The sequence below is a fragment of the Cuculus canorus genome, chromosome 8 (genome assembly GCF_017976375.1).
Source record: "Cuculus canorus isolate bCucCan1 chromosome 8, bCucCan1.pri, whole genome shotgun sequence".
Lineage (NCBI taxonomy): Eukaryota > Metazoa > Chordata > Aves > Cuculiformes > Cuculidae > Cuculus > Cuculus canorus.
The window spans coordinates 32,281,662-32,305,422 of record NC_071408.1 but is presented as its reverse complement, the minus strand read 5'-3'; the positions used below and the strand labels follow the sequence as shown (position 1 = coordinate 32,305,422).

Genomic DNA, 23,761 nt, shown 5'->3' with positions numbered 1-23,761 from the left:
TTAAATGCTGCTTGCTTTTTAAAACTTCAGAAACGCGTCTTGCAGAGTTTTATTTGCTGCCATTTTCAGTATCAGTTGTACATCAGTGATGGAGATCACTCCCTCACGTTGCCCAGTCCTAAAATTAAAGGCTGCTTGCTTTCCAAAGCTCCAAAAGGAGTCTTGGGGTGTTTTATTTGCTGGCATTTTGGGAACTAGTTGCCCATGAGTGATGGAGATCACCCCCTCACATTGCCCAGCGCTGAAATTAAAGGCTGCTTCCTTCCGAAACCTCCAAAACGACCCTTAGAGAGTTTTATTTTCTGGCATTTTGGGGATCAGTTGCACATGAGTGATGGGAGATCACTCCCTCACGTTGCCCAGCGCTGAAATTAAAGGCTGCTTGCTTTTTAAAACCTCCAAAACGAGCCTTAGGGAGTTTTATTTGCTGGTAATTTGGGGATCAGTCGCCCATGACTGAGAGACATCAGTCTCTTGTGTTGCCTATTTCTGCAATTAAAAGCCGCTTCCTTTCTAAAAGTCCAAAAACGAGCCTTAAGAGAGGCAAAACCCTCTTCCAGAGGTCTCTGCCGGCATTTTGGGGATCAGCCGCACACAACTGACGGAAATCAGTCCTGTGTGTTGCCCAGCCCTGGAATTACAGGCTGATGGCTTTCTAGAAGTCCAAACCCGACCCTTGAGGGGGTTTTCTTTGCTGGGTTTTTCACTATCCGTGGCACAGGATTGATGCACATCACTCGCCCACGTTGCCCGGCCCTGAGCTTAAAGCCTTCTTGCTTCCTAAACCTCCAAAACAATCCTTAGAGAGTTTTATTTGCGAGCATTTTCACCATCGCTGTAACACCACCCCTCAGCTATTCTCCCCCAGCGCCGTCTGACGAGGATTCGGGGTTGAGGCGAGGGGGGGAAGGCGCGTTCCCGCGCTCAGGCGGGGGCGGGGTCGAAGCGCGCGTTCCCGCGTTCTGAGGGGGGGGGGCGGGGGCGGCGGTGGTGTGCCGGCGCATGCGCAGTGCCCGCGCCCCTCTCGCCCCGCCGAGCTATGCGCGGTATGCGCGCGGCGGCGCGGGGCGCGCGGGGCCGCTCGGCCATGGGGCAGCGCGCCCCCCCCCCCGCCGCCGCCGCCGAGCACGGGAGCCGACGGGACCCCGCGGGGCAGCGCCCGCTGAGAGCCGAGCGGGACGGCAGGCATGGCTGAGCCGCTGCGCAGGACGCTCTCCAAGCTGCGGGGCAGGAGGTCCCAGCGAGGGGCGGCGGCGGCGGCGGGCGGCGGGCATCGCCACGGAGCGGGGTCCGCCTCGCACGGTGAGACGGGGACGGGCGGCTGCGGGCGGGGGGGGGGACCCGGGGCACGGGGGCTCCGTCTGTCCCGGGGGCTCCGGGGTGAGGGTTCTTCGGTGTCCGGGGGCTGCATCCTCCCGGGGGCTCCGTGTGCCCGGGGCTCCATCGCCCTCCCGGGGGCTCCGTATGCTCTGGAACTCTGGGGTATAGGGTCTTCGGTACCCGGGGTCTCGGTGTGCCCGGGGGCTCCATCGTCCTCCCGGGGTCTCGGTGTGCCCGGGGGCTCCATCACCCTCCTGGGGTCTCGGTGTGCCCGGGGGGGCTCCATCACCCTCCCGGGGTCTCGGTGTGCCCGGGGGCTCCATCACCCTCCCGGGGTCTCGGTGTGCCCGGGGGCTCCATCACCCTCCCGGGGTCTCGGTGTGCCCGGGGGCTCCATCACCCTCCCGGTATCTCGGTGTGCCCGGGGGCTGCATCTGCTCGGGCTCCGTCTGCACTGAGTCTTCGTTGCGCAGCGGCGGCGGGGTCTTGGGTACCCGGGGGCTCCGTGTGCACGGAGGGCTCCGGTGCGCAGGGTCTCGGTGTGCCCTGGGGGCTTCGAGGAGGGGGTCTCTATGTGCACGGGTTTCTCCACTGCCCTGAGGCTCCGGTGTGCACGGGTTTCTCCACTGCCCTGAGGCTCCGGTGTGCACGGGGAGCTCCGTCTGCACGGAGTCTCCGGTGTGCACGGGGGGCTCGGGGGTGCAGTGGCTCCGGTGTGCACGGGGAGGCTCCGGTGCACGGGTTTCTCGGTTGCACGGGGGGCTGCTTCTTCCCCAGGGGTCTCGGTGTGCGCGGGGACTCCAGGTACGTCTCGCTCTCCCTCTGTGCGGGGGTCCCCGGGCTCCCCGGCTCTGGTTGCCCACCCACCCATCCGTGTCTGCCCTACTGGGAGCACTGGTTTGGGCCGCTGGTTCCCTGCAGGGTGTTGGGTCCGAGAGAGCCATGGCCAGGGTGTAACAGGGACCTAGTGCTTTTCCCGTCCCTTTACTGCGCTTTTCCCATCGCTTTCCCGTGCCAAAACACCCGTTCCAATTCCAGATGGAAGCTCACCGACTCTCCTAAAGTCGGCAGAAGAGGCTGCGCGAGTCTGTGTGATGGTGCTTTGGAAGGCAGTTTTTCCTATTTCTGAAAGATCTGATCTCTGCAGGGTTGTTGGTTGCCCTTTATTATTATGTTTTAGTGGATGGAACGGAGTGGGTTGGGTTGGAATGCCGAAGGGAAAAGCGGCTGCTTCCCCACGTCTCACAGCATCCTCCAGCATCCCATCGCTGTGCTCACTCCTGCCTTCCCAGCTGGGGCAGGGAAAAGGCTCACTTTGCCTTGGGGTGTTTTAAGCCCGTCGTCCGTGTATAAAAGTTGTCTTTATTTTCCTTCTCATCTATTTTGTATCATTTATTTCATTTATATAAGTGCCAGCTTCTATGAAGTGTAAGTAAATGCAAACCAAGCCCTCGAAGTGATGGGGTTTGATGGAGCTGCCGGTCTGCAGCAGAATTAAACAGCGATTTAGTCCCATTAGGAAAAGTTTTGGTCTTTTTTCCAGCTCTTTTGTAACCTTCATGTTTGTTGTGAACAGCAATCGTGCACTTCGGCACATCTAAATTTAGGTCCTGGATCAATCATCAGCGGTAACATCCCCCGCATCCGTTCTTACTCTTCTTGATGTTAAATATTCCTCATTATAATAAGAGATTCTTGAATTTAGACCCCTACTTTGTGTGAATCCCTGCATTTTTTCTTATTGTTTGACTGTTTATCGTTCTTTGGCTTCCATTTGCTGCTTATTTTTGTAAATGGTGCACTTTAAAGCTTACGCATTTATTTTTAGTCTTGCCGTTGTTCTGTTTGAATACAGAATTATTATATTTTTTAGGAAATATGCGTTTCCTAGGAATATTTTCTTCTTATTAGGGAACTTAATGGGGAAAAAAAAATGTGTTTAAATAGTTACTACAGCCAGAAGAGACATGAATTGTTTTGATCCATATATGGAGAGACTGGAAAAAGTCGTTCCCCTCTTCTTTGCTATCTGAAAAGCGAGGCACGATATCATACTGAGATATTTTCTATGCCGACGTAATAAGCAGAATATAAAGTTTGACCTCAGCTGAGCTGAAACATTGAGGCTCTGATTTCTGAGCATACACGTATTGTTACCATAACATATTATATTTAAATAGTGATTTATTTAATTTCTATTTAAATCGAGTGGAAGGTGAAGTGGCCTTTTTTTTAACCAACATATTTATACCTGACTCTTCAATTCAAACCTTTTAGGAAGGAACCATTGTCTTGTTCTGTGTTGACGTGGCGGTTTAGTATATATTTTTAGACTATATGCGATATAGTTGGGTGCCAGTTGAGAGTAGATGACGTTCTTCTGTATGAACCATGCTCTAAACCCAAAAATATGTGCCTGACCTGTGTTTATCTCAAAAAGTTTTGTATTTATTTAAAAATGCCGTGTTTCTATAACAGCTACAACGTTGAAAACTCGCTCTGGGATAGTGAACCGTTGGCTGGGCAGATACTTGCATGTGAAACAGTTTGTTGCTAAAATAAACAGAGGCATAAGGGCTTTCAGGATTAGGGCCAAGTTCAAATAAAAGGGAAGCAGCAGTGCTTGCGAACGCCGCTGTCGCTTGCAAAAGCTGCACTTGGAAGCTTTACGTGGAAGCGTATCATTTGGATGAGATTCAGCGAACGTTCGCAATCCATGACCTCTGGCTGGTTTGGAGAGAGGAGAAGGGGTGGGATTGAATCTGGGTGATGGGTTGGTATGTCTCTGCAAGCAGCGGGGGCGTTCGAGGGTGCCGGAGGTACTCGGTTATTAACGTTTCTTCCATGAGCTTTCGCAGCTGGTTTGTTGTTGAGATAACAGGATGGATGCCAAAAACAAAGTTGGGTTTGCTCTGCATGTTTGCTGCCACTGGGGCTGGAGGCTGATTCCAGATGTGTCACTGGAGGTATATTTAGGCACACTGTACTCCTTCGGAGCCCGCTGTTCTGGGAATTGTAGGCTGTCCTAACCAGTCTTGTGTTTCTGCGGTGATGCAGGAAGCAGCAGATATTTTTGTTTGTGGAAATACAGTTCTCGGATGCTCCATCTATTTATGGCACCAGAGCTGGGACCGCTCCTTGGGCTGTCCATGCAGAAATGCACCGGGGAGGTTTAGATTAGATGTTAGAAAACCTTTCTTCACTGAAAGAGTGGGGAAGTGTTGGAACAAGCTGTCCAGGGAAGTGGTGGAGTGTCCATTCCTGGAGGTGTTCAGAAAGCACGTAGGTATGGCACTTGAGGACATGGTTTGGTAGGCACGGTGGAGTTGGGCTGAGGGTTGGACTGGATGAGCTTAGAGGTCTTTTCCAATTTGAGCTATAGGTTATACTAAAATCAGGGACTGTTTCTTCATTGGTGGAATTACTCCTTGGCAACTTTCCAAACCAGTTGTACCTGGACTCAGCTGAACAAAAAGCAGCCGTTTCTGTCTCAGTGTGCGTGCCCTTTCGGCAGGGCTATCTCACTGCCATTTATCTAAATTACATGGTGTTAAAAATACAGCCTAACAAGCCTGACTCTTTTTTAATTACGTCTGCACTCCGCTTTGACAGACCGAAATCTCATTTTATGATCACACCGACTTATCTTTTGCCCTTTTGGATGAGGTCCAGTGCAAATGACATATGACAGCTTGTGTGTTCATCTGTCAAAAGCAAAATGATATTCTAAATATTTTGTCTTTCTCTTTTTGCCCTTCTGTCTGGAAACAGATTTGATAGAAAATGTTTACATCGCTTCGAGAAGCAGGAAGGAGCCCAGGTCCCCCCAGGCCAGCGACATCCCTGAGCGCAGGCCGCAGATGACCAGCATCACCGTGTCGAAGAAACGCAGCTGGCTGCAGCAGAGCACGCACCGATGTCCTCCTCGTCCTCCAGAAGATGAAAACTCCTGTAAGGAAACGCAGGCGGCTGTTATCCCGGTACCCAAATCTCCCATCCCGCTGCCTGAACCCGCTGTGCCGTGGGCTCCTTCCACATCACCGGTGGAGTGGGAGCGCCCGCCGCGAAGCTGCGCTCCTGTAGGTGCCCTGCCAAGTCCTGCCACACCGAGGAGCGTTGCTTTGGACTTCGGTGAGGACAATGATGCAGATGATGAAGGAGAAATATGGTACAACCCGATCCCTGAAGATGACGAGCCCGACTTGCCTAGGGTCCGTCTTTGTGCTGTGAATAGCCTTGGTGCTGCAGGCCCCGCAGCAGTTCGGTACAAACCCCCTCCTGGGGGTGACTCAACGATGGTCACGAGTCCCCACAAGGGTCCTCCACGCTCCATGGATAGCGCAGGGGACGGTTGGACTGCTCAGCCCAGCGAAGGGAGTCAGGCCGATGCCGTGCATCCTGGGGAGCACGTGCAGCAGCACCGGCAGAGATTTGCCTGCAAGGCTCCCGCTGTGCCAGCAGCAGAGGACAGTCCTGCCTTGAAGTGCCCTTCAACAGGTAAGAGGATTTGGGAACGTAAGTGTCCTCTGTTCCTTTTTAGAGGAATAGTAAACTGTTCTTATAGAATCATAGAGTGGTTTGGGTTGAAAGGGACCAAAGAAAGTGCACCAACAGCAGAAGAAAAAACAGTTTTCTCTTCTGGGAGCTCACAGTTTGTTCTTTTTGTAGAAATGCTGCAGATATAAAGCATATTTTCAGTATCAAAGTGTATTAAAGTTATTCATAGGCTCACAGAATGGTTTGGGTTGGAAGGGACACTGAAGCCCATCCAGTTCCACCCCCTGCCGTGGGCAGGGACACCCTCCCTAGGTCACCTTGCTCAAAGCCCCATCCCGTTATTGGGCATTTGTGTAGAAATGACTCTCTTTATAGCTGCATTAAATACTTAGACCAGTTGTATTTGTCTGCAAGGTTGATGAAATACTGTGTTCTTAGGTGGGGTTTTGTCATCATCTGAGTTATTTGTGCTTTGGAGAGGTCAGTAAGTGTGGTTGTTATAGAAAGTCATGCGTGTGTGTCCCGCAAGCAGTTTGACCCCAGTTTAGGTGGTTAATCTCTAAATATTTAGGTGACTGCTCTTTTTACAAAAATAATCCCTTTATGTAAGAAGGAGAAAGTCCAAATGGAATCATAGAATCCCTCGGTTGGAAAAGACGTTTAAGATCATCAATTCCAACCGTACCTGTCCACTACTAAATCGTATCCCTGAGCACCTCATCTACCTGTCTTCTAAACACCTTGTTTTCATATTGAAGAAATATTTACTTCTGAAAGCAAAATTGCCCATTGAAAGTGTCTGCTGGAACCAGGAGAGAAGTGTTGTGGGTTTTCCCTCATTGGTTTGTTAAGTGTTGAGTTCGTTAAGGTACATCGAATGCAGCTCTCCCTTTGCATGTATTGAATAGTGATCACATTGAACAGATGAATTGATGATGAAGTGGCTCCCTGCTGCCCAGTAACTGGGTTTACTGTGGAGAAATAGCTTAGTTGTTCTTCTTAATCCAGTTAAAGTATTTACAGTTATTTTCAGTCAAACTTAAATTGACAGCTCATCCATGCAAAATTACTGCGTGAAGGGCAACATGGCCAATTTAACTTTATTTGTGTTAGGAATTTGAGTTATACAGCTGCAAGGAAATAGATGTCTGTGTTCCTAGAGGGCTAGGGACATGAAGCAGTAACTCCTGACAAATCAGCGATTACAGCTTTGGAGACAAGGCTGCTCACCTTTCTTATCGATATGATTTATACATGTCAGTATTGGTTAGTGTCACATTTTAAGAAGCAATGTGTCACATTTTAAGAAGCAATGACAGAAAAAAGTGGAGCACTATAAAAGCCAACGAAATAGGTAGTAGATCATTTTGTCATTTGCTGTTTTCTTCTATGGATAACAGGATCAATTTTACCTTTAAAACTTCAAACATTGCTGCCTGATTTGGATTTCCAACTTGGCAGAGAGAAAATGCTCATGGATTCTTTTATTTGTCGTATTTTTTTTTGAGAGAGTCTGTAGCCAAAAGACTAAGAAAAAATAAACGATAGAATTGAGTTATTGTGAGTCTTCCCAAACATAGCAGCATGTAGATATTGCCTGTAAATATTTTCCTGAGGGGGTGGGGGGGCCCTGGCCCAGGCTGCCCAGAGAAGTTGTGGATGCCCCATCCCTGGAGGTGTTCAAGGTTCAGCTTTGACGTGGATTCCGTTGTCCCTCTCAAGCTATTTTGGGTTTGTTTTTTTATTTGGTTTTTTTTTGTTGTTTTACTCATACTGCTAAAGCTTACGGAAAGCATAAGGTAAATGTAGGAAAGGTGTATAAGAGCTTAGGTTGGGAAGCACCTCAGAAGATCGTTTGGTCCATCCTTTGATGGGAAGTGGAGCCTAGATGAGATTACGTAGCACCCTGGCCAGTTGCATCTTGAAAACCTTCAGTGATGGGTACTCTACCATGTCCCTGGGGGTGTTGTTCCAGTGATTGGTTGATTGTTCTCACTGTAAAAAACCCAAATAAATCATATATATATTCATATATTTTTATATATATAGTCAAGTGCATCACATAGAATCATAGAATGGTTTGGGTTGGAAGGGACCTTAAAGCCCATCCAATTCCAACCGACCTTGTCATAGGCAGGGACACCTCCCGCTGGATCAGGGGCTCAAAGCCGCATCCAGTCTGGCCTTGAACCCCTCCAGGGATGGGGCAGCCACCACTGCTCTGGGCACCCTGGGCCAGGGCCTCCCCACCCTCATGGTGAAGCATTCCTCCACATCCCTTGCTGCTGTGGTAATGAGAGGTGCCTCTTGTGTTTCATGTTTCACTCCTACCATCCTTCCATGATGATATTTTTAAAGTCTAAGTGCTTGGATGGGATGTGCAGTGGCAGAGCGAGTGGGCACAGGGACGGCGAGGAATCTGTTTGCAGCACAGCCGTGTAACTTGGTCGAAGGAACAAGACACAACTCCGTTCCTCTAGCACCCTTGTGAGAAGGCTCTGTGGGATGGGTAGAATCACAGAATCACAGAATCACCAGGTTGGAAGGGACCCACTGGATCATCAAGTCCAACCATTCCTAACACTCCCTAAACCATGTCCAAGTAGGCTGCGAGGTGAGATGTTACCAGGCTGAGCTACGGCTCAGCTTGTACAGAGCTGTCGTGTCCGCTGTTTAAAATTGCGTGCATAGCTCGGCACATTGCTGGCTTTAGTGGGACAACATGTGGCTGGGTGCTGGTGGGAATTCCATCCTGCATAATACTCCGCTGTTAGGTTCCTCCCAGCCACATATTTCATTTTAACTCTTTGGGGCTGAACGCAGCAGAAGTTGGACTTAAAAATCAAAGGGTTGGGCTGACTCTTAGGTTTTAACGAGCTGAGGGGAAGTTTAATTGGCTGGCCTGCTTTTCCAAGCCCGTGCCAGAGGCTCTGGACAGGAAGGAAAGATGGATGTTAGCGAGCTGACGGCACAGCTCACTGCAGCACGCTCTGGGCCAGCCCAGCAGTTGGGACCGTGCGGCGATTTGCAGCACAAGGGAAGGCTTTGTCCATGTTTATCAAACACCACATTTCTAACTAGCTGCTTGCCAGAAAAGCACAGCGGGCGTGCTAGAAATAGCCCTTGCCCTGCAAGAGAACCACTGCCGTGGGATGCAGGGCTGCATGAATTTTCCTCTGTTGCTCTGGAAAACAGATTCTGTGCTTTTATTCTTCATAACTGGAACTTGCTTTTATAAAGATCTTCTTGAACAGCTGCAGAAGTTATTAAAGCCAAACTTCTGTTGGGGCTGGAGGGAATCTTCGTAGGGTTTTTTGGGGAGGGAGAAACCAAAACCACACAGACCAGATTGTCTGGTTTAACCATTTAAGCTAAGTAAAGAATCATGGAATGGTTTGGGTTGGAAGGGACCTCAAAGCCCATACAGTTCCACCCCTGCCATGAGCAGGGACACCTCCCACTGTAAAGTATAAAAGGTAAGATTATAGTTGAGTGGTGAAAATTAATTTGGGTGAACAGGGGACTCATAAAAATCACTTGCTGTATGGTAGTCGGGACTGGAGATGATGAGTTTAGAATTAAATCCTTTGAGAAATAGGTAAAAGAAAGCTCTATGAAGTATAACTTGCTGAGTATCTTGTGAAAACAATGCTGCTTGATCTCTTTTTACATGGTGTGAACCTGGGTTTGTGGCTTAGCAAGGAGTGGTGATGGATGGATGGATAAAGATGTTTGAGTCTCTCTGAGCTGCTCGGGGTAATCGTACCATGCAGGGTGCTTAGACGCTCCGTGGTACCCGAGCCTGTGCAGGCGAGGCTGCAGCCGTCCTCTTGGGAGCTGCTAAAATTTACACGGAGCCGGCAACGTGCGTGCGCTCTCAGCCCAGAAACCAGCCATGTCCTGGGCTGCATCCAAAGCAGCACGGCCAGCAGGGCGGGGATTCTGCCTCTATTCTGCTCTCATGAGACCTCACTGAAGTCTTGCATTCAGTTCTGGAGTCCTCAGCACAGGAAGAACATGGAACAGTTGGAGCAAGTCCAGAGGAGCCTACGGAGACGATTTGAGGGCTGTAGCTATGAGGACAGGCTGAAAGAGTTGGGGTTGTTCAGGCACTGGCCCGGGTTGCCCAGAGGAGTTGTGGCTGCCCCATCCCTGGAGGGGTTCAAGGCCAGGCTGGATAAGGCTTGGAACAACCTGATCCATTGGGAGGTGTCCCTGCCCATGGCAGGGGGATTGGAACTGGGTGATCGTTAAGGTCCCTTCCAACTCAAACCATTCTATGATTCATTGACAAAGGTGCATTTGTTGTATTCCAGTATTTTCCCATTTAAGACTGGTTTTGCAGCACCTGTGCCCCGGGAATGCAGCTGCTGGGAGGGGGGGTTACAGCACAAATAGATGGAGCTGAATGCAGTGAGTGAGATCGCTCGTTTGTGTATATGCAGTTTCTGGCCTTTTCATCTCCAGAAAGCAGAACAAATCTGGCTTTTGACTCTGAACTGCTAAATTTGGCTGAGCAAGTCAGCAGAGCCCAGCTTTGAGTGCTCCTGAACAGCTGACTGATGAATGAACGATGCTTGTCTGAATGGATTATGTTTATCGAGTTAGGACAAATCAACGTGGTTACCTCTTAGCTCAAGATTTATTTCTCCTTTGCTGCAAACTGCTGTTACTAAATGGTTTAAAAATGATTATTCCTTCGCTTTGCTCCTGAAGAAATGAGCACCATAATCTAGTGGGAGGTGTCCCTTCCCATGGCAGGGGTGGAACTGGATGGGCTTTAAGGTCCCTTCCAACCCAGACCATTCCATGATTTTATGATTGATCCTATGATGATAACCTCTCCTTTGCCTAAAACTTGTCATGCTGGCACCTGTCAGCTGGCATCTTATCTTTAAAACAGCATCTTATAGCTGGAATAATGGCGTATTCGTAACTATCTTGAAACCCTGGTTGCTGGTATCAAATATAATGTAAATTTTGTTTCTTCTCTAACTTGTTCTGTATTTGTTTCCTAAGCTTGCATAAAAAATAAGCACTAAATGATTCTGATTTAAACACGTTTCTGTCAATAAAACACTGCTCTGCACATTCACTGTTACGGAAAATGATTATTCCTTCTCTTTTCTCCTAAAGGGTCTGGAGTTGCACTTGCACACAAGGCTGATGTCCCCTCAACAGAGGTTTCTCCTCCGAGTCCCAGCCCTCTGAAGAAAAGTGGATCAATCAATTGGCCTTTCCCTGATAGGATCAAATCTCCCAGGACTGTGAGGAAGCTTTCCATGAAAATGAAGAAGCTGCCAGAGCTGAGCAGGAAGCTGAGTGTCAAGGGAACTTCTAGCCATACTAGTTCAGATAACCCTCCTTCCCTGCTGAAAGGCAGCTGCCGGGATACAAACCATATGGTTTCTTTGGCGTCCTCTGGAAGCTCAGCCACCACTGCTAGCAGGAATGTGATCAGTCGTTACCATCTGGACAGCAGCGTGTCGTCGCAACACACCTACAAAAAGAAAAGCTCGAGGAGCTCCAAATCCTTCAACAAAGGTGGTTACCTCAGTGACGGCGACTCTCCTGAACTTATAACAAAATCAGGTAAACTTGGGCAGGAAGGCAAGTGTGGGAAAGGAAAGGAGAGCCTGCCAAGTAACAGTGGTAAAACCGAAATAGATATTGATGCTTTCAGACACTATAACTTCTCTGACCAACCCAAGTGCTCTCAGTACATCTCTGGACTCATGAGCATTCACTTTTATGGCGCTGAAGACTTAAAACCACCAAGGATAGACTCAAAAGATGTCTTTTGTGCAATACAGGTTGACTCGGTAAACAAAGCAAGAACAGCCTTGCTTACGTGTAGGACAGCGTTCCTGGATATGGACCACACGTTCAACATCGAGATTGAAAATGCTCAGCACTTAAAGCTGGTGGTGTTCAGCTGGGAGCCCACCCCACGGAAAAATCGTGTGTGCTGTCACGGAACTGTGGCCCTTCCCACTCTCTTCCGAGTGACAAAAACACATCAGCTGGCTGTCAAGCTGGAACCGAGGGGACTTATTTATGTCAAGCTGTCGCTCATGGAGCAGTGGGAGAACTCTCTGGATGGTCTCAATGCAGATCGCGAGCCTGTCGTGTTCGGCGTAGAGGCTCGGAAAGTTGTGGAGAAGGAAAATGCTGGCTTGATGGTGCCACTTTTGATGCAGAAATGCATTCTGGAGATCGAAAAGAGAGGCTGTCAGGTACTGTGCATCTTTTAATCGGTTTTGTTCATGTTTCTGTGTTGGGACAGCTGTTGTTGCAGAGCGTGAGCAGAGAGGACGGGAAAAGGGAAATTAAAAGCACTTTTGTTGTCATATTTTGCTTTGCTGCTGCTGCTGCTTAGTGGGAACCATAACGGGACCATGTGAAGTCAGTGCTTCCAACTCGGCCTTTATGAAAAAGATTGTGTGCTTGCTTACAGTCATGCTTTAGGACTAGGGATGGTGAAAGGAACCCGCTGCCCCCAGCGTGCAGTCACCCTCCAAAGCAGAGCTGAGCTGAGAATCTGAAAATGCCTGAGTCCCAAGGCATGGATCCTCTGTAAGGGCGTATTGTGTCTGCCTCCAAAATCAGGGTATAATGTCCCCTACTACCCAAAGCCAGCTCATAGAATCATAGAATGCCCTGACTTGGAAGGGATCCACAAGGATCATCCGGTCCAACTCCTGTCCCAGTACAGGACACCCCAGCATGAGAAATGAGGTATGAAAACAAATCCCCAGTTATGGATGCGAGACAAGAAGTCTGTTGGGAAGAAGGATGCACAGCTGTAAGGTTAGATGTTCTCCTGGGCGATTAATTTGAACCTGGTGGGAGGACTCCTGCGTGCTGTTCCGCCTCGGTTTCCTTTATGCCTGTTGTTGCTCTGGTGAAATCGAGAAGTCATTTTACATCCCACTGTTGCTGCTTTAAGTTGCTGGCAGATTGGATGTCGTTCCAGGTGCTATGGGGTGAACTCCGCTGTTTATAACGTAGGTGGCAAAATACAGACAGAAATGGTATTTCTGTGCAATTGCTTTGCTAGAAGTCACTCCTGATCAAAACTGTGTGATTCTTATCGTGGGTGTTTCTGCTAACTTAGAATCATAAAATGGTTTGGGTGGGAAGGGACCTTAAAGCTCATCCAGTTCCACCCCCTGCCGTGGGCAGGGACACCTCCCACTGGATCAGGGGCTCCAAGTCCCATCCAACCTGGCCTTGAACACACACGATGGAAATCAGTGAAAAAGAGAAAATTTCTTCTTTCCATGGTTTCAGCATTTTAATTTGGGCTTATTAGCACCAAGTCATGCAAATGATAATGGGTAATCGAGGCAACAGTGGTAATGAAGCGAATGAGATCTGAATTGTCTGGATGTACCTGATGCTTTTGAGCATGAAATCTAATTTGCCTATTGGCACAGGGAGAGCCAAACCCCCAAAATATACTGTTAACTTCTTGGTTTGACCTTGTGCTTGTCTGACATCTTTGGCTTTCGTATAGTCTGTTGACTTCTGGTGTGGTACAGCATCTCCACCTGAACTTCAGACACGGTGTTAGACAACTTCAGAGTGAAAAGAAACTGGCTTAGGCAAATACTACATCATTTTTGGTCCTGGGAAAGAGGGAGTACAAATTCCATTGGGTAACATTCCATTTATTTAAATAGGAATTAATAAATGGCCAACAAGATACTCTCATTTGCAGTCTTAGTTTTGCATTGGCTAAGTCAGTACAGCCTGTGTTATGGCTTATTTGGGTATATTTTATGTCTTTTGAGTGAGTTTTGGACTCCCTGCTCAGTGCACCTGCCTGTAGAGTTCATTGAAATAAAGTAAAATTAATGTGGTGTTCACGGTTTGCACTCTTTGAGTTTCCTTAACATGCGTTTCCAAACGGTTGTTCTCTTTTTGCTTCCTGGATGAAACAAAGCATGCTGTCAGGTATTGGCACTGATGCGTGACCGTTGTTTCTGCTCCTAGGTGGTGGGTCTGTACCGGTTATGTGGCTCAGCGGCGGTTAAGAAGGAGCTTCGAGAGGCATTTGAGAGGGATAGCAAGGCTGTGACACTCTGTGAAAGCCAGTACCCAGACATTAATGTCATAACAGGTAACACATTCACTTGCTTTGCTTTTAGTACAGAATTGTGCTGCGTTCTTAACCTTCTAAAAGGTGAAGTTGTGCTCTGAGCTGGTTTCTGTTGTCATTTAACCTCCTGCTTTGTGTTGCTGAAGGTAAGGTAGGAATGAGTGCAGTAACCCTGTGGGGTGTAAATATGAAACAGGTTTGGAGGCAGGAGGGCATGGAAGGAGCCGCTTTCAGGATCTGCTTCGCCAGCCTCAAAGGGAACTGGACGTCTGAAAGGAGCCGAGGTCCCTGGGTTAAACCTCTGCTGTCGGTTTGAATTGGAGCCAATCTTGAAAGACTTCAGTTGTGACCGGACGCATCCACTGTGCTGGTGTTGCTGTACAACATGTGATCCAAGAGCCATCTCAGAGCAACCCCTTGTCCTCCCTTTACGTTAGCGAATGTGGGATTTTGGAAGCGGCCGTCCCATCATCTTGTGCAGACTGGTTAGAGCTGCAGGAAGATGCTGTCGTTGGATCATTTGCTTCGTTTAAACCATAACTAAGTAGCAGCTTTCTCCTGCTCACTGGAGTGGCCCTCCAGAAGCTGCTGGTGAAGGTGGGAAGGACTGGGACTGCAGGACTGGGAATTCTTAGGAAGCGCGTCTCTATCAGCTCCTTACATGAGCATTTACACAGGAGTTGCATGCACAACTGGAGCAAGTTGTTGTTGGGGGGGGGTTGTTTACTTAAAAGTGGAACAGTTTTATAACTATTGATACGTGTTATGTAAACCAAAGTGGAGCTCATTTCAGGCGTCACTGAGCAAACCAATTGCTCCAGGAAATTGGCAGGAGCATTCATTTCCTCCATATCCAGGGGTGGAAAATGCAATAAGGGTAGGCAGGGTTTGAATGTTCTTTGCCAAAGCCTTCTCTGTACCATCCGGCGTCCAGTACAGTACCGTTGCACGCTGTTTGGGGTTTATTTCATTTCAGCGTATTTTGTTAATTACACTTCATAATTACACAAAGTGGTAATAGACGATATTACGGGGTTGTTCATCCTGGAGAAGAGAAGGCTCCAGGGAGACCTTAGAGCAGCTTCCAGGACTGAAAGAGGCTCCAGGAACGCTGGGGAGGGGCTCTGGATCAGGGAATGCAGGGATGGGATGAGTAGAATGGTGTTAAGCTGAAAGAGGAGAGATTTAGATGAGATATCAGGAAGAAATGTTGTCCTGTGAGGATGGTGAGGCACAGGTTGCCCAGAGAAGTTGTGGCTGCTCCATCCCTGGAGGTGTTCGAGGCCGGGTTGGATGGGGCTTGGAGCAACCTGTTCCAGAGGGAGGTGTCCCTGCCCAATGGGAGGAGATTGGAACTGGATGGGCTTTGAGGTCCCTTCCAATCCGAACTGTTCCATGAGTCCATGGTCTGCACTGACAGACCTGAGGTACCCACCATGCTCAGTGCTAGCAAGTAAAGAGCCCACAGAACCTCACTCGCATGTGCTTGGGGAGAGGGAATGTCTTTCCTGATGTGTTACTGCTGTGTTTGCAGTGCTGAGGCTGATGTGCATGATTCATGCTTTTAGGAGCCAAAACATGTGTTCCATAAAATATGAATCCTCAGCATAAATCTTGGCTGATTTGAAGTGCTGCCTCGTGTCCTGTTTGAAATTTGAGTAGTGCTGCTTTTCCAAGAGATTAAAAAGATATTTTTTTTGACAGCTCTCCAGAGGCTAAAGAAGGAACATTTAATGATTAAACCTTGCCTGAGAAATGCTCTTGGGACTGGCACAGCCTTACACACAATTTAGTGTGCTCGTGGCCCAAAGTGAAGCATGCAGCCAGTTTTCGGATCTGACCTGTGGTCAGTGTTGTTGCCTCGTGTCTGTTCGCATCCACGTGAATTCATCTCTCTGTGTAAAGCATGCGATGCTTTTAACAGATCACTGGGTGCAGAAAATGAGGAATTAATGAAGTGGACAGGAGTTTCTGCTTGCTGCCTACATTTGCTGCGTGTGGTTTGGTCAAGGGGAATGTGTTTGTGGGCTGGCAGCAGCGGGAAGCGTAGATCTGTGGAGAAGAAAAATAACAGCAGCCTCTTGGAGGGCTAATTTAGCTGAGTGAGTAGCAAAAGGGTTTAGAAAGGTCAAGGGGCATTTGTGGCTCCCAAACTCTCCTGTTGTTCAGGGCTACAGAGGAGAAAGCTCTTTGGCAGGTGGTCGTCCTGTGACTGTGGATGCTATTACAGGAATTCTTCCTAAATGGTTATTAATAGACATTTGTGAGTGTTTTGGCTGGATAAGCTTGATGTGATTATGGAGCTGTGTTTCCTACTTGAAGGCGATTCCGATTTCAGCCTCCCCCTCCAAAAGAAAAAGCACAGCTGAAACAAAGGCCCTGGCCCAGGTTGCCCAGAGAAGTCATGAGTGCCTCATCCCTGGAGGTGTTGGAGGCCAGGTTGAGCAACCTGATCCGGTGGGAGGTGTTAAGATAAAAGTCAGCATCTCTTGCTAATATTTCGCTTAAGGAAAAAAGAAAATATCTCAATGTTCAATCGAAGCATGGTTTGGATTGGAAGGGGCATCAAAGCCCATCCAGTCCCACCCCCTGCCATGGGCAGGGACACCTCCCACTGGCTCAGGGGCTCCAAGCCCCATCCAACCTGGCCTGGAACCCCTCCAGGGATGGGGCAGCCCCCACTGCTCTGGGCACCCTGGGCCAGGGCCTCCCCACCCTCACAGCAAAATATTTCTTCCTCAGATCTCATTTCCATCTCTCCTGTTTCAGCCATTCTCTCTCATCCTATCCCTGCACCCCCTGATCCAGAGTCCCTCCTCAGCTTTCCTGGAGCCCCTTTCAGTCTTGGAAGTACTTCTCATCACAGTGTTTGAATTCAGTTGTGATTTAGCTAAAATGGGTGGATATTTGTGGCACGGAGTGCATGTTTTAAGGAAAATGAAAGCTACGGGGAGGTGGTCTTGTTTCCTTCAAAGATTTCTGTGTCAGTTGTACTGGCTATGACAGGGGTGCTGATGTCTCTCAGCCTTGTGGGGATGTTGCATAGATACCTCCTGCCTCTTAGCTGACTGTCTGGGGACTCCTCACGTACCCATGGTTTGCTGTGCCCCTTTGCTGTCATCCTCTCATCCCTTGCTCCCGAGTATACATTTTGTCACTGACACGGAGGGATTTCTCATGGGATGGGTGAAGATGTGCCTTCATGCTTCTAAAAACCACTGGAATTCAAGTCATCTGTTCTGTGTCTCTTGTGAAGGTGTCCTCAAGGACTATCTGCGAGAGCTCCCCTCTCCTTTGATAACCAAGCAGCTCTACGAAGCTGTTCTGGATGCCATGGTGAAGAATCCCTTGAAAATGACAGCAAATGGTTGTGAGAATGACCTGAGTGACTCTGAGCACACAGCAGCCCTTCTGGATTGCCTGCCGGATGTCGAGAAGGTGAGTGGTGATGGCAGGTCCAAAGTGATCGCATGCTTCAGAAGATAAAAGAACCTTCTCATACTGGGTATAAAATGTGTCAAATCTCTACACCTGTGTCCTGATTCAATGGTCCACTGCTCTGTGTGTCGTAATTCCATGGGGAAATGCATTCCTCTTTCCTAAGGATGTGCGGTAAAGCCTTAACTTAGAATCATGAAGGTTGGAAAAGACCTCTAGGTTCATTGAGTCCAACCATCAGCTCAACACTGCTGGGCTCATGTGCCACATCTACATGCTTTTTGAACCCCTCCAGGGATGGAGATTCAACTACCACCCTGGGCAGCCTCTGCCAGTGCTTCGACACTCTTGCCATAAAGAATTTTTTCCCTAATGTCTAGTCTAAACCTCCCCTGGTGCAACTTGAGTTCATTTCCTCTTGTCCTGTCACTCGTTACTTGGGAGAAGAGCCCAGCACCCACCTCCCTACAACCTCCTTTCAGGCAGTGGTAGACAGTGATGAGGTCTTCTCAGCCTCCTCTTCCTCAGGCTAAACAACCCCAGTTCCCTCAGCTGCTCCTCAAAAGACCTCTGCTCCAGACTCTTCCCCAGCTCTGTTCCCCTCCTCTGGACACACTCCAGCAGCTCAGTGTCTTTCTTCTAGTGAGAGGCCCAAAACTGCACCCAGGAGTTGAGGTGCAGCTTCACCAGCGCAGGAGAACAATCCCTTCCCTATTCCTGCTGACCAGGTGTTGAGGTGTCAGCACCACCTTCATCTTGTGTTCTGTTTCCTGAGCTGTATTTTGTTCTTTTAGGCTACCCTGAAGATGCTCTTGGATCACCTGAAGCTGGTGGCTTCTTACCACGAAGTGAATAAGATGACGTGCCAGAATTTGGCCGTGTGCTTTGGGCCTGTGTTACTGAGCCAGAGGCAGGAGACCACCAACCACAACAACAGAGTCTTCACAGACTCAGAAGAGCTTGCAAGTGCCCTGGACTTCAAAAAACACATAGAAGTCCTTCACTATTTACTCCAGCTGTGGCCAGGTACCTTTTCATTAATCTGATCAAGGGAAAATGCCAAACCTGGGTGTTTTGACTGTGTGACAGTTAATTCACAGGGGTGAATGAGCAGCATTAGAATTCCCAAAACACGAGGTGCTATGGCATCACCTCTTAAACCTGAAGAAATGATGCTGATTTTATAATCTACTCTTTGTGTCCAGTTGTTTCGTTTGATGAGAAGTTTGTTGTTCTAGTTGCTTCCATACCAGATGGCAGACTTTGGTGTAATGTGAGAGGGAGACCATTCGGTACAAGGAGAGATCGTTAGGCACAATGAAAAGGGAGACCAGGAGCTGTTTGGGCAGCTCATGCTATTCGTGAAACCTTGGGGGTGACTGCTGGCATGGCTGCTGTGGAGAGGAGAAGCAGGTGGGTGTAGCTCTGCCCTCAGGAGGCAGGAGAAGGGTAAGGAATCATAGAATGGGTTGGCTTAGAAGGGACTTTAAAGATCATCCAGTCCCACCCCTGCCATGGGCAGGGACACCTCCCACTGGCTCAGGGGCTCCAAGCCCCATCCAACCTGGCCTGGAACGCCTCCAGGGATGGGGCAGCCACCACTGCTCTGGGCAACCTGGGCCAGGGCCTCCCCACCTCATTGTGAAGAATTTCCTCCTAATGTGTAATCTAAATCTACCCCCTTCCAATTTTAAGCCATCCCCTCTCATCCTGTCACTCCAGGCCTTTGTGAAAAGCTCCTCCTCAGCTTTCCTGGAGCCCCTTTCAGCACTGGAAGCTGCTCTAAGGACTCCTTGGAGCCTTTTCTCAAGACTGAACAACCCCCACTCTCTCAGCCTGTCCTCCTATGGGAGTTGCTCCAGCCCTCGGATTATCCTTGTAGCCTCCTCTGGACCCATTCCAACATCTCCATATCCTCCTTATATTGAGTATTCCAGAACTGGGCATAATAATCCAGGTGGGGTCTTACGAGAGCAGAATAGAGGGGCAGAATCCCCTCCCTCGCCCTGCTGGCCACGCTGCTTTGGATGCAGCCCAGGACACAGTTGGTTTCTGGGCAGCAAGCTTGTATGGCCCATTCCTGTCGAGCTTCTTGTCAGTCAGCATCCCCAGTCCTTCTCCACAGGGCTGTGCTCAATCACATCATCCCCCACCTGGTTTGAAATGTGGATTGCCCTGAATAAGGTGTAGAACCTTGCACTTGGCCTTTTTGAGCCTCATAAGATTCACACAGGCCCACTCCTCCAGCTTATCCAGGAGAGTTTTCCTTCAGCTTGAAGGGAGAACTGAACGCTATCCCTCGCCTTGCAAGAATGTGGTGTTAAAAGGGAGGTAAAACACAAATGTAAGTAGGTGAACGCTGTGTGTGTTAGGCAGAGTGGCTGGACCCAGTGGAGTGATCGCTGGCTGGTCTGTTACTTCTAATCTCCTGTAGATTGAGACAGCTTGATAATCAACACGTTGTGCAATACTTTGATTTCCGTATTTTCCCAACCGGCAACAAATAGTCCTTGTTCAATTAAACCGGGTAATACTGGCAAGTTATTGTTAACCCATGCCCTTCATCTTAAGGGAGCAGAGTTGGAACAGAAGGGCTTTTGTTAGAGTGAGGAAGGGAAATAAAGCAGTGATGGTTCTTTGCAGTGAGGGTGGGGAGGCCCTGGCCCAGGTTGCCCAGGGAAGTTGTGGCTGCCCCATCCCTGGAGGTGTTCAAGGCCAGGTTGGATGGTCCTTGGAGCCCCTGATCCAGTGGGAGGTGTTGCTGCCCATGGCAGGGGGTGGATCTGAATGACCTTTAAGGTCCCTTCTAACCCAAACCATTCTATGGTTATTGCCTGTTACTGTGCAAGATGTAAATTAAGGCTAAAACCCCTGGAGAGAGCTGTAATGCAGCTCCAGGAGAAGCGTTGGGTTCAGGACTGAACCGTTGTGCTTGTGTGTGAGGAGTCTGAGAAGGAGAGGGTGAGATTCTGGGCTGCACAGGTTTGTGCGCGCCGTGTTTTCAACAGCAAACAGGAAGAGAAAGTCTCTGTTTTGAATCACAAGAGGTAACGGTCTGCATGAAACGAAAGTTTTGTAGCTCAGACGTTTAATAGGCACAGGTAAGTAAAAATATCTGTGCTGTTCACCGCAGGAAGCCAGTAGCGGTGGAGGAGGATGTTAGTAACTTGTGCGGGGTAATCGTGAGCTCAGGTAACGCTGCCATCAAACCTGTTTGAGTATGGCTGACATGGGGTTGTGGCTGCTTAGAAAATCCATGCAAATGAGCTTCTTTCGATAGCGCAGAGGGCGAAAAGAGAAGCTCAAAAGTTCAACGCTTGGTGCGTCTTCAGCTTCTTGAGGTGGTTCTCCGCAGTGGTATTTTTGTTCTGTTTTAACCTCCTTTGCCGTGCTTGCTTTCTGTTACCCCTTCAGCCTGGACAAAGTGTTGTGAGCTGAGCTGTTTGCTTTGCTTTGACCCAGAGCTGGATGGTGATGAATTCACACAGTGACTTGAAGCTGTGCTCTGGGAGGTTCTGCTACTGTGAAATGGGCTTTTCCGTTGCAATTTGAATCTGGCATGAATGCTCAAAACTGAGCTTTTACAGTGTTTTTTCTGATTATTTTATATCAAACAGTGGCAGAAAACGCAACGGTGGAATGTGTTGGCTGAAAGCTTGCATGTATTCATGCATGCTGTTAGCGTGTGACACCGAGAGAGGGTGGTGGGCATCTATGGTAGACTTGTCTTCTTGCGGCATGGGTTTAGTCCTGACTGGTTTAGCTTCTTTTCTAGTACATCCCTTGCCTGCCAAAGAACTGGCACATCTGAATGCATCTCCTGAGCACCCATCGTCCCTGAATTACCTGAGACCCAAGCGGCAGAGACCTCAGATGCTGAATCTGAGCTGTACCGAGATGTCTGGGGTGCTTAGACCAAAGCCAGCCGGTCTGGACAGCCCGTCGAGCAACCGCTACGCCGGAGACTGGAGCAGCTGTGGGGAAAACTACTTCTTGAACCCAAAAGACTCCCTGAGCGAAGCAGACTACGATGACGTCCCTTTGGAAGATACGGAGAGCGAGGATGACAGCAGCAAAGCCGAGGAGTCGGATGCCCCAGTGAGACACCCCCAGCCCGTCCCCAAGGAGCACACGTTTCGAAGCTATTTGACCATGCAAGCCATAGACTCAGCGGTGGATCACAGGGCAAACCTCAAGGACCTGCAGGAAAGCATTGATACTCTGATAGGAAACCTGGAAAGGGAGCTCAACAAAAACAAGCTAAATATGAGTTATTAAACCCTGTCCTGCATGACACCTCCTCCTACTGCCTTTGTGCCCATCACCGGGCTTCCCACAGCCATGTGAGGTGTGACGATGCCCTTAGATGCCTGTGGTAAGGACACGGGCCACCTTGCGTTGACAAATTAAGCCATTCTTATTCCATTTCTGCCTTTTTTTTGTTAGAAGAAGGTGTTGGCCTGGTTCTGGTGGTGGAGACAAGCTTAGAAAGCCTGAGGTGGTTCCACATAGTGGCGTTTCTCCCTACAAATTCTCTGCACTTAGGCAGTCTGGGCAATACCTGGCAGAAGATAAAGCAACATCACTGCTGTCAGCAGCAGCAGAAATCCTCATTCCTTAAATCCTGGCTACGGTACAGATGTTCCTCTTGGAAGACGATGAACGCTGCTTGGCCTGACTTTTGCAGCACAGACTTCAGATAGACTCATTTTACTATATATGCAATGGCTGCTATGAAAAATGCTTTATATATATATATAAAATATTTATATATAAAGTTTTAATTGTACAAATATTAATGTATTCCTTTATTAACACTTTTCAATAATTATTTAAACAAGCAAAAATTAAATATTTTTCTAACCTAGTTTGTATATATCTGTGTATAAATGTGCATGTGGCTGTAGCTGCCTTTGCAAAGGAGAAAGATCTCAGATTTACGAAACGTCCCTCTTCGTGGGAAGATGTGTCCAGTGAGGCCGCGATGGAGCTACCCCATGGGTAACGTGGCACTGGATTTATGCATGGAAACGTGGCCGGAGAGAAGGCAGGGTGAATGATTAATGTGAATGACCTTGTGTTGCAGGGCATCGGTTCGCAGGTGCTGTTATTTCTCTGTCTCACCCCCACCGTTCTTTCTCTCCTTTTTTTTCGTCTCTTTGGTTTTTTTCCTCCACGTTTTTTCATATATAAAGAAGGTCTGGAAGGTATTTACTTTTCAAAAACTTGTTTTCTTCTTGTAACCTGTTAAGTCACTCTTGATATTTCAATACTCTGTTTCTCCCTCCAGAGCTGGAGGTACCTTTGGGTGGCCTCTGGGAGGTGGATATGTCTGAGCCCTCTCTGGAGACGCAAGACTCAAAGTTCTGCTCAAAGGCAGTTAGATTTTTCCCCGAGTCTTTTAAATTCATCTCCCCAAATGGAAACCGGAGTTGTTCCACGAGGCTGAAGGGGTTGAGTGATGTCACTCTTGGGGAGTTTGGGTAGGATTGCAGCTCATCTGACCTTACGAGATGCAGCTGTCACCACTTTCTCTAATCATCTTTTATCTTTAGTCGTTTATGGTGAGGAATTAACATTTCATGTTAAGGAAACACGTTCTTGGTTTAATTGAAAATAGTTACCACACTGCATACAGATCATGGAATGATTTGGGTGGGAAGGGACCTCAAAGCCCATCCAGTCCCACCCCCTGCCATGGGCAGGGACACCTCCCACCGGATCAGGGGCTCCAAGCCCCATCCAACCTGGCCTGGAACCCCTCCAGGGATGGGGCAGCCACCACTGCTCTGGGCACCCTGGGCCAGGGCCTCCCCACCCTCACAGCAAAACATTTCTTCCTAAAGGAGACACGGTCACTCCTTGTCCTTCCCAGGTCTCCCCCGGTGAGGAAGGGGGGGATTCGGGCAGGAGAGGGTGATATGTTTTGAGAGGTCAAACACAGACTCACTGTTGGTCAGCAGGGTAGGACTTCATTGTCTTCATCTTTTGGCATGATGGTGGCATCTCACCATGGTTTCCGTTCACCCCATGGGTAAGTGCTGCTCTGCCAACTTGTACGTCCTCGTATTGCTTAATTGAAGAGTTATTTATTTACAGTAGTGAGGAATAAAGAATCGCTCTGGCCAACTTCGCCCCTGTTCTCTAAGGAATTCTCTTAGCATGATTCCAAATGGTTTATTCAATCCCATTAATTTATTTTTTAAGTGTTAAAAGATGCAAAACGATTATTGCGATATAATGATAATGTATGAAAATGTAAATTTAACCCGAGGCATTTATCAATAAATCAATGTATTTTTTTAAACTTTTATACCTACAGAATGTGCATCCTTTTTAAACTATAAATTTAAATTCTAAATAAAATTTGAATTAAAATCCAAGTTTGACCGAGCTGAGTTA

The 23,761-nt window shown here is 48.5% G+C and overlaps 1 protein-coding gene across 2 annotated transcripts; it reads left to right on the top strand.

Moving 5' to 3' along the window:
- Positions 1–1,017: 1,017 nt before the first annotated feature.
- SYDE2 (synapse defective Rho GTPase homolog 2) lies at positions 1,018–23,708 on the top strand. Of its 2 annotated transcripts, XM_054072447.1 has the most exons (8): positions 1,018–1,302; positions 5,092–5,817; positions 10,954–12,053; positions 13,816–13,942; positions 17,178–17,359; positions 18,154–18,385; positions 20,493–20,551; positions 21,135–21,264. In XM_054072447.1, the coding sequence occupies exons 1-7, from the start codon at positions 1,188–1,190 to the stop codon at positions 20,501–20,503; spliced, it is 2,493 nt and encodes an 830-aa protein (XP_053928422.1). In that variant the 5' UTR covers positions 1,018–1,187; the 3' UTR covers positions 20,504–20,551; positions 21,135–21,264. The 2 variants fall into 2 exon arrangements, with proteins under 2 accessions (XP_053928422.1, XP_053928421.1); XM_054072446.1 differs by lacking the exon at positions 20,493–20,551 and having other exon boundaries at positions 1,019–1,302; positions 21,135–23,708.
- Positions 23,709–23,761: the final 53 nt, after the last annotated feature.